The sequence below is a fragment of the Epinephelus lanceolatus genome, chromosome 14, assembly GCF_041903045.1.
Source record: "Epinephelus lanceolatus isolate andai-2023 chromosome 14, ASM4190304v1, whole genome shotgun sequence".
Classification (NCBI taxonomy): Eukaryota; Metazoa; Chordata; class Actinopteri; order Perciformes; family Serranidae; genus Epinephelus; species Epinephelus lanceolatus.
Window position 1 is genome coordinate 22,479,455 of NC_135747.1, and position 15,372 is coordinate 22,494,826.

Here is a 15,372-nt window from a genome sequence, read left to right on the forward strand (position 1 = left end):
CTGAATAATAACACACGGAAAGCAAAGACATGTGTTCTTTAACAAGCTAGCAGTTAGCCATTATTTCCTGGAAAACCAGTCCATGTTAAATCTGATTGATTTTACCAACGGTATAGTTTATATCAAAATCCTGCATCTGATGGACACTGAGGTGGTTGATTTTTAATCTCAGATTCAAAGGAGACTTCCACATTTGTGCTGTAGAAGATAATCCACATCAATCATGGTGACCTTAGTTACTTTCCTCTTTAAGGTCAACAGGGAATCAGCCCCACATTGCATCACATTTGCAAAATTTCTGCCACTCTCATTGACACTGAGGGTGCGCATTGTTGCTTTCCCACACTTGGGGCACTTGACATTGCAGCATGAGGCAGAAAGCGGCCTCTCCAGCCAAGCACATTTATAAAAAGAAAAATGATAAATAAAAGCAACAACCAAGGATTTTTATGTCAAGCATTAATCAAGAACTACATTGATTCCTAAGTTACTCAGTACCGCTAGAACTGTACTTTTTAGGGGACCTCTATGTGTTGTGTATGATTGTGTTACATTACTTTTACTCTCTTATATATCTCTCTCTATGTATATATACGTACTGCACATTGTGTAACTCATTCTCTGTGCGTATGACAAACCATTGAAGGTTGTTTAGAATAAACAAAATGTGAAAATAATGCAAAATGCAAAAATTGTTTTCTGCATAGATCAGTCCTCTCACTGTTTCTTATTTAAAGCTAAACTCATTATTTTACATTATTTATTTCCTATTTGTTCTCATTTATTGTGTTGTACAGCTGACATTTGAGACTTCTTTTTTTGATTTCTGCCATTAGATAATACAATTACGTTTCTTTCTGTCAATCTTTTGTTAATGATTTAATATTTTGTATCATTTGAAACGCATACAGCTGTTATTTAACACCAGACTCTGTAATTGCACCTCCTCCATCACCATAAGGACCATTTAAACAATTTAAAACACTGATAGCAAATACTGAGTGCCTCTGCCAGCTGTCTGTACTACAACGGCACATTCTTAAAAATGAGTAGATCTTTAGTTTAAATGCTGTAGGCATAGGATTTGTAAATGCATTAGATTGAGTGTGTGTTTGGATACTTTCTGCCCTCTTGTGGTGATACTTTGTAGAATGACAGACATCAGCTCATCAGTAGGAGATCCAAGTGATTGAAAATGAAATTATTTGCAATAATTACACAGATAAATATAAAGACCTATAGTGTAGAGATAAGGGTAAAATATGAATAAGGATGATTTTGAGGCATATAATGTGCATTTGTAAAATTTACATGAAAGAGAAATAAACACTTCTGGGTGGAATATAATGTATTTCCCTCATAAATTATACAGGCAACTGTCAGTTTCATAGTATGCCAGTGTATGTTGGTTTAATATGTAGGTTCTGGATTTGTTCCATTTGTAGTATGCCACCTCGACTTGTAAAATTAAAACAAAAGGTTTCAATCAAGACATCAAAGTAGATGTACAAGCAGAATAGATTAACATAATTTAGAATCGACTGCATGGTACAGCAACACAGATCCTCCCTGACTCTGAGCCAGATTAGACGCAGAGTGAATCTGTTCACAAATGCCCAGCAAAAGGTCAGCACGGTATTGAATTTTTTCAAATATTTTTCAAAATACCTCCTGGCATTGCAAATATTTTTGACCACTGCGTAATACTTTGGGGAAGGATGAATCCCCTTCTCTCTTACACACATACACACAGATACCACACTGCACAATGCCTGCCAATCTGCACCGAAAAACACCGCTCTGGGTTATTCATCGATTGACCATTCAAATCCCAACATATGCTGCTCTGCTTCTATTCCACTGTGTTCTCAGAAATGGACCATTTCCTAATTCTTCCACAAGGCTTCCTACCCTGTTCAGGAGTCACTCGCACACCATGTAAATGAGAGTAAAAAAGTAGGCAGGAATGTAAATTGATCCAATACGTGTGTAAATGTGCTTGTGCACATGCGCACATGCGTGTACGTGTGTGCCACTGTGAACATTTTGACCTATTTTGCAGAAAAATGGAAGGACAATATATCATCCTAAGTTCTGCTCTGCAACCTTGAAGCAAATTGCCCCATGATATATATCATGTTGTTTTGAAGTTTCTTTTCCCAACTACATGTTACAGTGTGAATGATAGCCATCACAGGAAAGTGAATCTGAGTGTCTGGCTCTACTTTTACTAGTGTACAATAATATTCACCCCAAGTGCTTCACTGTCAAACATCTCAGCTTTACTTTGCTTTTCATGTCTTTCTAGCTTTAAAGTCCAAAATGTTTTCCTCTCCAAGACCCCCTCCTGGTGCTACCCCTGTCGTTTTCCTTTTCTTATCCATCCTTTTGATCACCTAAAACATCAGTCCATCACCACCAGAAGCTGTGGTTTATGTCTCCCTGCTGTCCATAGCTCACTGTCTGCCTTCCAGTGAGAGCTCCTCCCCGCTGAGCCGCTGCCCGTTTGCCAAACTCGAGTGTTTGTGGGAGAAGTGAGCAGGTTTTACATGGAGGACTGCCTTAATGTTGTTCAGTTGGTGGGCAGCCACACAGGGCGCTGCACTTCAGATTCACTGTTTGTTCATCTGTGCAGGGCCATTCCTCTCTCTCTGTCTCTCCCCCCTCTCTCCGTCTCACTACCTCACCCGCACATTATACACACAAACACACCATCACAACCTATAAAGAGAAAAGTCCGGATTAAATAACCTAAGAGAAATGGAATGTTTTATGTCTTGATATATCATCTGATATCATGTAAACACTTGGCTTGCTGGGATGTTACTATTTCGTCTGAGCAGCAGAGGTATGCCTTTCAACTGGGGATTAGGAGGGGACGTGGCCTCTATAGGGCTCCCTCAGAGCAAAGCCAGTCCTCCCATGTTAATTTCTCAAGGTCAAGAAGAACCTCTGCAATGTTTCAGCTTTGAAGGTGGACTTGAAAATACAATAACAGGAACCCTGCTGTATAGGGAGGGAAAAAAACGCACACTGATTCGATACCACTACATCTACCTGTTTGCCAAGATCAAAGAGGCCAGTTACAGAGGTGTTTCAGGCCCAACAACAACAGACAGATATGTCTGCTTTATGTGAGTCCATACAGGACTGGGTGCTAAATGAAACTTCTGGCTTCAACATAATAAAAGCAGTAACTCATATTAGAGAAAAAACACGCTGATCTGCAGTATTACTGCAACAGAGCATCTTTCTACTCTTGTCCCTTGTTGGCTCAGTTCCTGTAGGAATAAGCGTTAATATGATCATTCATCACTCACTGTCTTAAACAGTTATTTTACAAGCGGAGCTGTCTAGGTCTAATTGAGCTACTTTATACTGTAACAAGGCAACAAAATGCACCGGATTAAAGCAGACCCTGTTCCCTTATGTATTTAAAAATAGGGCTTTGGAAAAAGCTACATTGCGTGTGTCTCGCCTTTTGAGATTTAATGACTATCCTGTGACTCCACAGAGAATTACTGCCAGTAATTGATTATTAAAACTTGAAATTGCAAACCACATCCATTATTTGACGAGTGCATGTGTTATCCTTGTAATTAACAAAGCTTGGCACTTACCGTTTGCCAGTTCCAAGACCCCCAGAAAAACATATCAGGGGTTAGAAAGGCGATTTATAGAGCAAGCACTGTCTGGGCAATTATCTGAGACATAATACATTACCAAAGATGCTCAATACACCAAGAAAATTCCCCTTTCACACACCGGGCTGGAAAAAGCTCATGCACAGTGTTAAAAGATGTGAAAGGCATTAATTGCACTGTCGTTTTAGATATGGTTTACAATAAATGTATCACTGTTGTTAAAAGCCCATTATCTGTTTAGAATTAAGAGTTAGTTATAAAGCATATTAATATTTTCTGGCTGCATATGGCCTGTAAAAACCTTACTGTTACAGTAAATATACATATTCAAAATTTGAGAAAATTTCTTTAATGTCAAGCAATGTGCGATTGCTTGTATTTGTAGTTCATTATAGAAGTATAGATTTTTCTTTTTGCATGTTATCATTTAAAGCAACATATAGGGAATGTACTGTATGGCATTAAAGACATCTGGGAGGATTTTGGATTAACTGGACATGTTGGACACAGTTGCATTCATTATCGATATTGTGTTTGTGTCACAAATAGAAAAACAAAAATAACATATAACGTCTTTGGTAAACCTTTGGCCTTCATTAAAAGTGTCACTGTGCTCGAGTCTACTTTTTTAACTTCCCAATTTTTAGATATTTAATAGAGCTTTACATAGTACATAAAATAATCAGCACAAGGGCTGACTTTCTATTCATTTGCACGGTACACAGGAGTGGCATCACTTTGTAATTTTAAAAAATATTAATATTACAAATACAAATTGAACTTTTGGTAGCCAATAGGACAATAAAATGAATTGCTCTTTCAGTCAAATATATACAGTTTGCTGCAATAAAAATGCCTGAAGTGAGATGAACAGACTGAAAATGTAATCTTATTAGATTGGTGCTGACAATTTTTTTTCTTTGGGGACATCATTTGCAGTTGAAAAAGGGTAATAAATCACAATACTCAGAATATCACAACAGGTTTGAAAATTGCAACAATATTCTATTGTGACGTAAGTATCGTCATAATATTATATCGCCAGGCCTCTGTAATTCCCAACCCTATCTATAATCTGTTAAGACAAGATGCTTGTTATAATGTGTTTGACTAGTGTCCAAAACTATTTATTTCTGTAAAATGAAAACAAAGTAACAGCGAAAGCAGCACCACAACTGCAATTAACATAGGTGTAATATTTAGTGAAACACCAAGTGTCTGTGTTCTGTGTGGAAAAAATAAAAAACAGATGAGAATCATTCACATATTTAATATTTTTTCCTCTCGACCTATGATCATCTTTGCTCCGGTCCGCTGTGGCCACTGTAGCTACAGTAAAGAGCTGTTGGATTTGCTTTTGGCTTTAGATACTCCTGATGGGAGAGCCCTTTGCAAAGGAACAGTTAAAGCCTCTAACCTTCACTATAGTGCATCCCCTGAAACAAACCTAGCCTCATTTCCTCATACACTCTGCCTAGACTCATACTCAGGCCCAGATATTGCCCTTTTGTGGATCAAGAGCAGAGCAAACAGCAAGGTCTTCACTTCATTGGAGATAATCAGTAATTGGCCAAAGACAGCGAAGCCAGATAATTGAATACAGACTAGGGGAATACAACAAGAGGGGCATTTAAGAACAGAGTGAAGTTGACAACTCTGAAGTGCAAAACCTGGAGTCATAAGAGTGAGAGTGCAGGCAGGAGTAAATCCAATGTAGTGGTGAGAGGTGTTAGGAACAGTGGTGGTTGTCCATGAGGGCCAGAGACAGAGCGGTGAGAGGGTCTTTATTTACTGGGAGAAATGCTGTATCCACAGGCCGTTTGGGCAGGATAGAGCTGGATGAATTCATTAAAGGAAGCGCAGTCTCTCCCAGCTGCCATCTCTCCCCCTGCAGCCAGACTCCGATCAATGGCAGGAATACATCCAAAACAACATTTAGCACAAGACCTCGGAAGCAGGGGTGCATTTAAGACTTCTCTGTGTGCACACATCTCCCCTGGATGTGAGCACTGTTTCAAAATGTGCTATTGAAGTAGAGCAGGGTAGGTATGGGGGCAATGTGTTCGTATCACAACAGAGAAGATTGTTTAACACGGATGCTTCAAGACAAGACATTCTGCCGTTTACTGTTGTGTACGGAACAATCATATCCATTACTATTTCTTTCATATTTCATGTTCTATGAAGCCTTGAAAGTCAGTTATTAATGTTAATGTCATCACCTTAAATCCATTGTTTGCACCTGTAATATTGAATGACTTATGATCAGATTAAGAACAGACACACAGGTACTCATTGCAATATATAATATAAACATTTCTTTGTGTGTCCGCAGATAATCTTTTGCATATAAAATGTTAGATGCTCAATAAGTTGCAAAACACTTAAGTAACTTCTTTTTTAAAGTCACCCTAAGCCTCACTTCCTTCCTTGACACATTTTATATGTATTATGTAATTTAAATTGCACTAGATACATTACGATTTCAAACATAAATCTGGACAAGCAAAAGCAAAATGCTTCTAGTACCATCTAGTGGTTATGAGAATCATTTATGTGAAGAACACATGGAGTATGTACATATATGTGTACATATGCTGCAAACAGAATTCAGTAAATCATACCTGACAATGTTGGGCTAATTTGTCCCATACACAGGCTACAGTATATAGTGCGACTAAATTTAACTGTGCCGGATCTCCTTGGAAAAATCATGACTTATGTGTTCACTATAAAAATCTTTCTGAGCAGCAAAGCGCCCCACTGTGCGCTGATGAGATGGCTCAGGTGGACGTTTCATTTTGTAGTGAGATTTAGCGTCTGTCATTGCATTTGTATCATGACCCCGTGTGGCCTATTTACCATACAAAGACTATAATGTGCTGTATACTGTTTTTATATAATAAAGGCTGAGTGTATCCGTCTTGTGATCGATTGCCTCACACTGTCCCAGATCTCATCGGGGCTGCGCACTGAACTACAGCAATTGCTGGCAGTTTTGAAACATCACTGAAACCTACTGTTACCTTTTAGCTTATTGTTAAATGTGACAATAAATCACACAAATCATACATTACAAACAGACTTGTTTATATATAAAACTATGCAGTCCATGACATTCATTGTTCAATGCACTGTTGTCCAGCTGGGGAAAAAAAAGATATAACAACTAACAGAAGATCATTTAAAACACCTTGTTTTTGAAAGCTGATGCATTATTGGCTTCTGAAAACAATATCTGACACTGTATATCCGCAGCGGTTGCAATAACACCAAAATACAACCAACCCAGCTTTTGCAAACTGTATACATGAGTCTTTGGAAAGTATAAAACCTAGATTTCAATATACACTGAATTCAGATATGATCAAAATCAGTCACACATTATTTCTGCTTTCCATCTTAATGGCTTAGATCTAAAAATGGTGAAATATATTTCGCTGCTCTCGCACTAGAGCAAGCTCACAACTAATTTCATGTCATACAAACATCTCATTTAATCACATACGTTTAAAAATGTACAGTGCAGGCGAGTGAGGTTGTGTGCCATTTCCCTCCACCTGTACATTACTTCTCCTTTTCTCTCTACAGCAGTCTCAGTCCAGCTAACAGGGCATGCACACTTCCTGAGAGGTTGTTGTAGCTCTCAAATAGAAAACAACAATCATTTTCTTAACAAAAAAAAAAACAAAACCTGAATACTTAGAAATACAATGACAGTGGTAAGTAAGATAGCTTAGTTTTACTCAGATACAACAGGACAGAGGTGTTTAGTACTAAAATTCCCCACATGATATGGTTTCAAATAAAACTGACGACATGTTTAACTATTGCATACATACTGCAGAAGACATCTGATTGAAATGTTTTCAGTGAAACTCAAATTCCAGCTACTGTATGTCAACAAGAAAAAAAACTACTTTCTGTCACTGGTGCCATGATGTCAGAATCACGAGCTGTTTGCAGTACACATTCGGCTCAACAATACACAGCACAAGAAGTCATGTTTGGACTTTGCACAATGGATTTACCGCCACACACGGGCACTTAACAGGGCTGAAGAACAACGTTCAGCAGACAAGATTGCACATCATCTTCAGCACATGTGGTCAGGTATTGTAAGTCTATTTTCAAATTCAGCTTTTTGTTAGGAATAAAACACAAGGAGGGACCGTGCAGCATAGTTTGAACGATGGTGGACGATAGTGGATGACAACAGTGGTTTCAGTTAGCATGGGCTGTTCAGTCTGTATATCTTTCTTCTTCAAGGCACAGGAACACTGGGAGTGTTTGTCCAGAAAGGCCCTGGAGTTAAGGTGCATGTGGGCCCTCAGGGGTCTCTTGGGTCCCTTGTTCACAGGGTGATCCGGGCACAGTGGTGTTTGAGCTTGCAGGGCAACACCCCTCGGTTTAGCTGGTAAAACTCCACCAACTGGATCAAGTCAGTGAACCGCGTGTGGCCGTCGTCCAGACTGTAGAATAACTCCCCTTCATCATCCACCTGCAGCGGGGCATGCACACATACACAAAGGAATCACACACAAGACATAGATAACTTATTAAACATGAGGCTCAAATTTGGAGGTTAGTTTTTGGAGGATTAAAAAAAGACGTATCCAAACAGTGGGTTGTACTCACAGGTAAGATCTGAAAGTGTTTGATTTTCTGCATGTGGCACAACGACAGAACAAACGTCTTCGGGTTGCTTTGGCTGTCTCTCAGAAGAAATACTCTGAAAACAAAAGGAAAGCTTTTAAATGCTGCTCTCACTTTATCTGGCTGTAATGTTAGCTAGCTAGGTGAGGGTGAGCTAGCAGGAGATGAAAGCTTCCTTCTGTGTGGTGATACAGTTGGTGGGTGTATTTTTGGTAAAAAGAAAATAGTTCCTACATGAAACTGCTCACAACAAGGTTTGCGGATTATCTCTAGTAACCAGGTTATTATTTCTGAAAAGACACATTGCTGTAGAGTTTTTTAAATGTATTTTTTGGTGCTTTGTGCACCACAAGCTGAGTGCTATCTAGTTTCATTCATATCTCCAACATTCGGCAACTCACACCAAAACAATCTAGGTTAATAAATAGCACCACAGGTAAGAGGAAAAATGTGTTTTCATGCACCAAAAGCTCAGTGGCCTACCGATTACCAATAAACCTAATTTCACACTGCAAATAAAAAACTAGAAGTAACATTTTAAGGTTGTATGCCTCCCTCAACCAGTGAAGTTGCAGTTACAGATTACACGAGACTCGTATGCTGTCATGACAGTTGACAATACTTGAATATGATTGTTGCTTCAAGTATAAAACATAGATGCTTCATAAACATCTTAAACAAGGCACCCAGGATTAGTGTCACCAATTCAGTATCTGACCAAATGTTTCCACTTGTGTTCCTGAGCTATGGTGTTGACTAATGGCCAAAAAACAGTTTTTGCAAAACATTATGATGTCACAGTAAAGTTGACCTTAGAATATAAAAGGTCATCACTCTTAGCATGTTATCCTATTAGACATTTGTGTCAAATTTGTCATAATTATCCTATGTATTCTTTAGTTATGGCCAAAAACGTATTTTGTGAGGTCACAGTGACCTTTGATCTTTGACCACCAAAATCAGTGCATTGTCCAGTCCAGCTGGACATTTTGTGCTAAATTTAAAGGAATTCCCTTAAGGCATTCTTGAGTGTTCAGAAGAATGGGACAGTCGGATGGAAGGACAAGCCGAAACATAATGCCTCAAGCTATGGCTGGCGCTGGCGCAGAGGCACAAAAAAGGCGTATAACCATTTACCCATCGATAAGCCCCTGCTGAGTGATTAGACGCTGAGCCTCATCTCGAGACAGTTTGCCGTGGAACCAGGACTGAGCCAAGTGGAGGACTGCAGCACAAAGAGAAATCATATATTGCAAATTATCTATTTCACTTGTGTACATATGGCAAATCTGAATAATAAAAGTGTTTCACAAACCTATGTTTGACACCGAGCTCTGTGATGTGGAGGGGCTACCATGGCCGCTCAGGCGGTGGCAGCTCTTCCTCTGCAGGAGAAATGAGTTGCAGCTACATTAGTAATGATAATACACAGGTAAAGGTTCTTTTCACAGTGTTAATATCAGTGTTGGGTAAGGGTTACTTTAAAAGTAATCAAAGTACGTTACTGCGTTACTTTTTAAAAAAGTAACCAGTTACTTTACTGCGTTACTCCCTGAGTAAAGTAACTCAATTACTTTAAAAGTACTTCCAACGTTACTCCCTCAGAAAAGTAACTCAAGCACTTTTAAAGTACTTTTGAGTATTCTACATTTCCTATTGGGCAATGGACCACAGGGCGCTCAGCCTACATTTTTTTGTCTCCAAAATTAAAGTTATGGACCACTTGCCCTTCACTGAGATCCAATTCTCCCATCACAGCCGTCACTTTGACCAGTAGAAACACAGAACGATCTGCTGCCGTAGACAACTGTATGACAACAAAACCCCAGCATTTTTAATATTTCCTCTAGGGATGTTACCACACAGAGTAAAAGGGGGAAATGATGGTGTGAAACAGCAGAGGCACTTTGTCAACCCGCTGAGTTAACGTTACTGTCATTAGCATCAAGCTAGCAAACAATGGTACATCCTCACGGTCGGACATAAAGTAATAACATTAACAAATAGCGGCGGGGCTTTTACTCACCACAACTGCAGAGGCTCCCAGCTTCATTTGAAACAAACTACATTATAGACGCTCCGTTATTTATTAATCCCTCTGTGTGTTTATATATTTACTTTTTATCCGCTCCGTTGTCTTTGTAAAGTTAACATATCGCACCAGTCATTTCAAACTCAACACTTGTTTCAAATTAAAAGCCCCTTATAACCTCGGCTAGAGAATCCCTCCATTTTCTAAATAGGCTTTTATTCTGAAACATTTGTCAGAACTTCCTTCCGCTTCAAATGTAGCTCCTGCCATCTGCTGACGCTTTTAGGTGACTACAACAACATGTCGGCTGGCACATGAACAGACACAAATAATAGTAAAAGTGATAAAAATAGGACAGGAATAACCCGATGACATCACACGTGCCGTGAACGACGACTGGGGATAATTGGTGAGTACCAGCGTGTAGCGTGTACCAGGCATAATGCAAGTCCTGAGTCTGAAATATGTCTGTCAGCGAGTCCTACTCCACTTATTTAGACTCAACCGTAGACAAGGGCAGCATTTCTCTGACCATGTAGCGAGCCACAAGCTCCGTGGCTTCTTTCAGACTGATAGGTTTAACGTTATCTCCGTTATTAGAACCAAACGACAGCCGTTGCTGTTGCGGAGCTGAAGGACCAGCGTTCTAAAAGTAACGGAAGTAACTGATGTCTTGTTTGAAAATATACTTAAGCATTTGATTACTCAAACAGCAAACTAACGCGTTAGGTTACTCGTTACTGCAAAAAGTAATCAAAGTACTCTAACGCGTTACTTTGTAACGCGTTATACCCAACTCTGGTTAATATATTAGCAAAACAAATTTTTGCAATGTAAAGACAGTGGTGTGATGGCGTCTTGAGCAGAGAATGAAGTCACGCTACCCCTGTGTGTTGTAATATGAGCTTCTCTGTGGTTTGTTGTGTACAGTAGGTCCAGCCGCACATGTATGGTAGTGCATGTGTGTGTCCCATTGGCTAGCTTATTGCCACTGCTTTGCACTGCGCTCATAACCACTTAAATCAGGGCCTTGTTCTCCCCTGGGTAACACTGTCAGCACTGTCAGTACTGTTGCCGTTGTTTAGGGCTGTTTATTGAGTTAGTACCATCAGATGTTAGCCGCCGGCTCAGCCACCTCTATGTTGAGAACCATGTGCAGACAACTTGCACACTCTGGATTTCACACAGAGCCCCTTAAATATATCCTGTTTCTCTTGCCTTTGTATTCTGAGGCAATAATGGTTTACTCTATGACAGTGGCTCCCAACCTTTTTCCTTAAGGGACCCCTTTTTTATCATCGCATAAACTGATGACCCCTTACCAAGTGAAATATTTTGTGGTTATTGCACATTATATTCAATGCATTACAATAACAGAACACAACAACTGGTTATCTGTATGACTAACTATCATGCATACTTAATAGGGTTCTTTCTTAAAAAAAAAAAAATCGGTTTTCTTCTCCCTGGTGCTTGGCCACTGATGTATTAGCTCTTTCATTGTTTTAACTGTGTACTGTTCTGATGCTGGATGAAGCTGTAAAGCACAGAGCGAAGGCTCTTGTGTTCAGGTCTTCATCATGCCCTTCAGCCTGTGAGATTTTTTTTCATATATCTTTAAACCTTGAATAATAATCTAAACTTTAAAAATTACACTGTCATTTAGTTTTCTTCATAAAATGAAAGAAACGTTGGCCTACTTTATAGTTTTTTTAAAAAGTTTTCTTACGCCCTCAAAATCAAGAAGGCCTCTCGACCCCCTGTGAAGCTTTGGTGACCCCTATTGGGGGTCGGGACCCCTAGGCCTGGAACCAGTGCTCTCTGAGGTGCTTACAACTGTTGACCTTATGAGCTTTGTTTGTTATGCCACTGTGTGAATGAAAATACTCCATGTTGTTCAAAAACACTTACACTGTTACACTGAACATTAACAGATTTAAGGTTGTGAATTGTAAGAGCACATCAGAATATCTGAATAAAATGTTTTAAGATTCTCTCACACCCTTTTTAGCACCATTTATTTCAGAGATTTTTAAGTTCACCAAAATGTCAATAGTACATGTTTTCACTGGGTGACACCTTGACTTACCCTCCATGACAGGCCTTCCTCTACAGCCACAGACAAAGCCTCAGATGGGTTCTCAATCACCCGGCTCTTTTGGCCAGAGAAGTCCATGGCCACGAGTGAGTTCTCTGAGATGCTTCTCTGAAATATCACACGTACATTAAAATGTTATTTTTGTATTTTATTGTATTGAATTGACTCTTTTTTTGCTTTAATTAATCATAACACAAAAAACTATTATATCAAAATATGCAGTATACTCTACAAAATACCCAAAGGTTTTTCTTTTTAAGGTTGACTCCCTTTATATACTGTGGAATGGAAGAAGACTGACTTTTACAGTCTTGTGGTATTGTATTGCCATCTAGTGTCTGAGTAACGTGACTCCATCTTCATCAATCCTAGATGATTCCAGACAGAAAACTCTATTGAAAAGGGATTAGAGTGGCTTTGAAAAGAATGACACACGGGCACATTTTAGTCCTTTAAGCTGCCATATAGCGAGTGGCTCACTGCACACAATCAAGAAAATACTTCTTATCAGGATTACCAAGAAGCTTTTAAATTACCACATTTGTTCCTCTACCACCTCCTAAGCTTGCAATTTAAACGAGTGGTTAAAACAAAGTGAGCAGTGTTTATTTTGAGGATACAGACATTCCCATTCATCTTATTCACTCTGCTCCAATTCCAATGATGTAAAAATACCTATCATTGCTTGTAAATATGTTACTTATTATAGTATATACAAGTTTGGCTTTTATTTACTTTTCAGTGATCATATGAAGAAGTTTTCTCGATGTAGCATGTTGAGCTAAATCTGTCAAGTAAATTCCAGAAGATTCAGCAGCCTGACCCTGCATTTGGCAGATTCGTGTACTCCCCTATCTATCTAGCTAATCCTCTTGGCGAGGCTGTTGGTCACATATGACCCTTCGACAGCAGAGAAGAGGTGATGAGTTGTTAAATCTGAGAGCAGCTGATCACTGTATATTTTTAGAAAGCAGAGGGTTCACGAACATGTCCAAAAGCCATAAATAGATTGTGTTCACAGCCGTGAAAATGCTCCCAGTAGAGTCTGAGGCTATTCTGAGACACCAAATCCACATTAACACACTAAAGGTGCCTCATTTGTCCTATGCAATTATATTACTGCAATGCTATGTCTTGGCCTGTTTTGACTTCAACATGTTTTTTGATACATGAAAATTGGTCTGAAAAGCTGCATTGATTGATTTTCTCTTGGTCACCTGGGGGCAGTGGAACAGGCTGGAAAACCAACATTAGCAGCTGTTACACAGACAATATTTCTTGAATCGGAATTAAATCATTCTGAATGTGGATGCCACCTGACCTGTTTACATAGACGCTAATTAAAGTGATGCGATAAAATGTGTTTACATGTCCCAAAGCATTTAATTTTTTGACCCGCGTTGACCCCCTTTTTCATCTGCTGTAAAGTGTCTAATTTGATGGAAATATAACAGAAAAAGTACTTTTTTTAAAAATTCAATTAATTAAATACATAAGGGAGAACTGCTTAGGCATGTCTATACAGTTTAGTAGTAAGGAGTGTAAGTTTAACCCAGGTTTTTTTCTGTAGCTACAAATTACAGATGTCCCCTGAACACCTCACATGCAGACTATAGGTGGACGTTACAATTTACCAATGTTCTCTAAGCTTCTCATTTGCAGGCTACTGCTACTGGTAGTGACAGATTATTATGTCCAGCAACTCCACAATTTAGCCAGTAGCACCGCAACATACAGCTACTGTTTCAAAATGAAATATCACTCACATAAGAACGTAGCACTAGCAAAACGTTAAATATTTTTGGAGTTTATGAATGACTTTTTGTCAAAGGCGGAGAAAGAAGAGTAGAAACAGCTGCTGCAGCATGCCGTGTGTAGCACATGCACACCCTGCGTCACCTGATGTTACACCCATGTAGGGCAATCATGCGCAGAAAGAACGTCTTTATTCCAATCAGACAGAAATGATCAGATTAAGCATTTACATAGCTATTAGGCATTCATGTGTTCCTCTTGAATTAATCATGAAAGGATAACACCACTCCTCCATCCAATTGGGCCACATTTGACCAGTCTCCACCAATTGAAGTGGGCAGATGAGCGAGGCTAGAGACTATCCCAGCTGACATTGGGCGAGAGGTGGGGTACATCCTGGACAGGTCGCCAGACTATCACAGGGCTGACATGCCCGGTATCCCAAGAACAACACATATTGCTCAGATTGCTCTGTGTCTCCACAACACATGGATTATTATTATATAAAATGACCCCTGGTTAGGTTTAGGCATGAGGAGTGAGATTGGTTAAGGCCAGGGTAAGAATATCAAAGTAAGCCAATAAGAGGCAGAGTAGGTCATGATTTCATTACAGTGGGAAAGTCCGATGAAATCATTCTGAAAATAATTAGCTATGTTCTTCAGTTTGGGGGCATGTGCAGTCCATTTCTGAAGGAAGACCCTTTGGAGCAATGCTTTTCGACCTGAGCAAGGAGAAAAAGCAGTTATCTGGGTGGTTGAATGATTTTCCTAGCATTATTCTTACAGCGCCTGGTGTGAATATTCATTAGGGAGGGTACAGCAGCACCTATTGTATGTTCAGCCGAACAAACCACTGTTTACAGAGTCTTATAGTTATCTGTCATCAGGCCCACCACAGCTAGGTTGTCAGCAAACTTGATGATCATGTTGGAGTTGGGAGAGGCTACACAGTCATGTATGTACAAGGAGTACAGCAGGGGACTCAAAACACAGCCCTGGGGTGCTCCAGTGTTAAGGATGGGGTTTGCCCATCAGGAAGTCAAGGATCCACATGCACACTGGGTTGTTTAATCCCAGTTCCTTGAGTTTTATGATGAGGCTGGAAGGAACTATGGTGTTAAATGCTGAACTGCATTCAGTAAACCGCTATCTTACATTGCTCCTTTTCTTTTGCAGGCGAGACAG

The 15,372-nt window shown here is 39.5% G+C and overlaps 1 protein-coding gene across 3 annotated transcripts in view; it reads right to left on the reverse strand.

Moving 5' to 3' along the window:
• Positions 1-6,713: 6,713 nt before the first annotated feature.
• Positions 6,714-15,372, reverse strand: part of grb14 (growth factor receptor-bound protein 14) — a 42,472-nt gene continuing 33,813 nt past the window's right edge. For all 3 annotated transcript variants that reach the window (XM_033618028.2, XM_078174490.1, XM_033618030.2), the window contains 5 exons: positions 12,422-12,538; positions 9,616-9,685; positions 9,438-9,525; positions 8,283-8,376; positions 6,714-8,145 (listed from right to left, as the gene is read on the reverse strand). In XM_033618028.2, the coding sequence (XP_033473919.1) occupies positions 7,999-8,145; positions 8,283-8,376; positions 9,438-9,525; positions 9,616-9,685; positions 12,422-12,538 (516 nt within the window). In that variant the 3' untranslated portion in view covers positions 6,714-7,998. The remainder of the gene's footprint in view (positions 8,146-8,282; positions 8,377-9,437; positions 9,526-9,615; positions 9,686-12,421; positions 12,539-15,372) is intronic.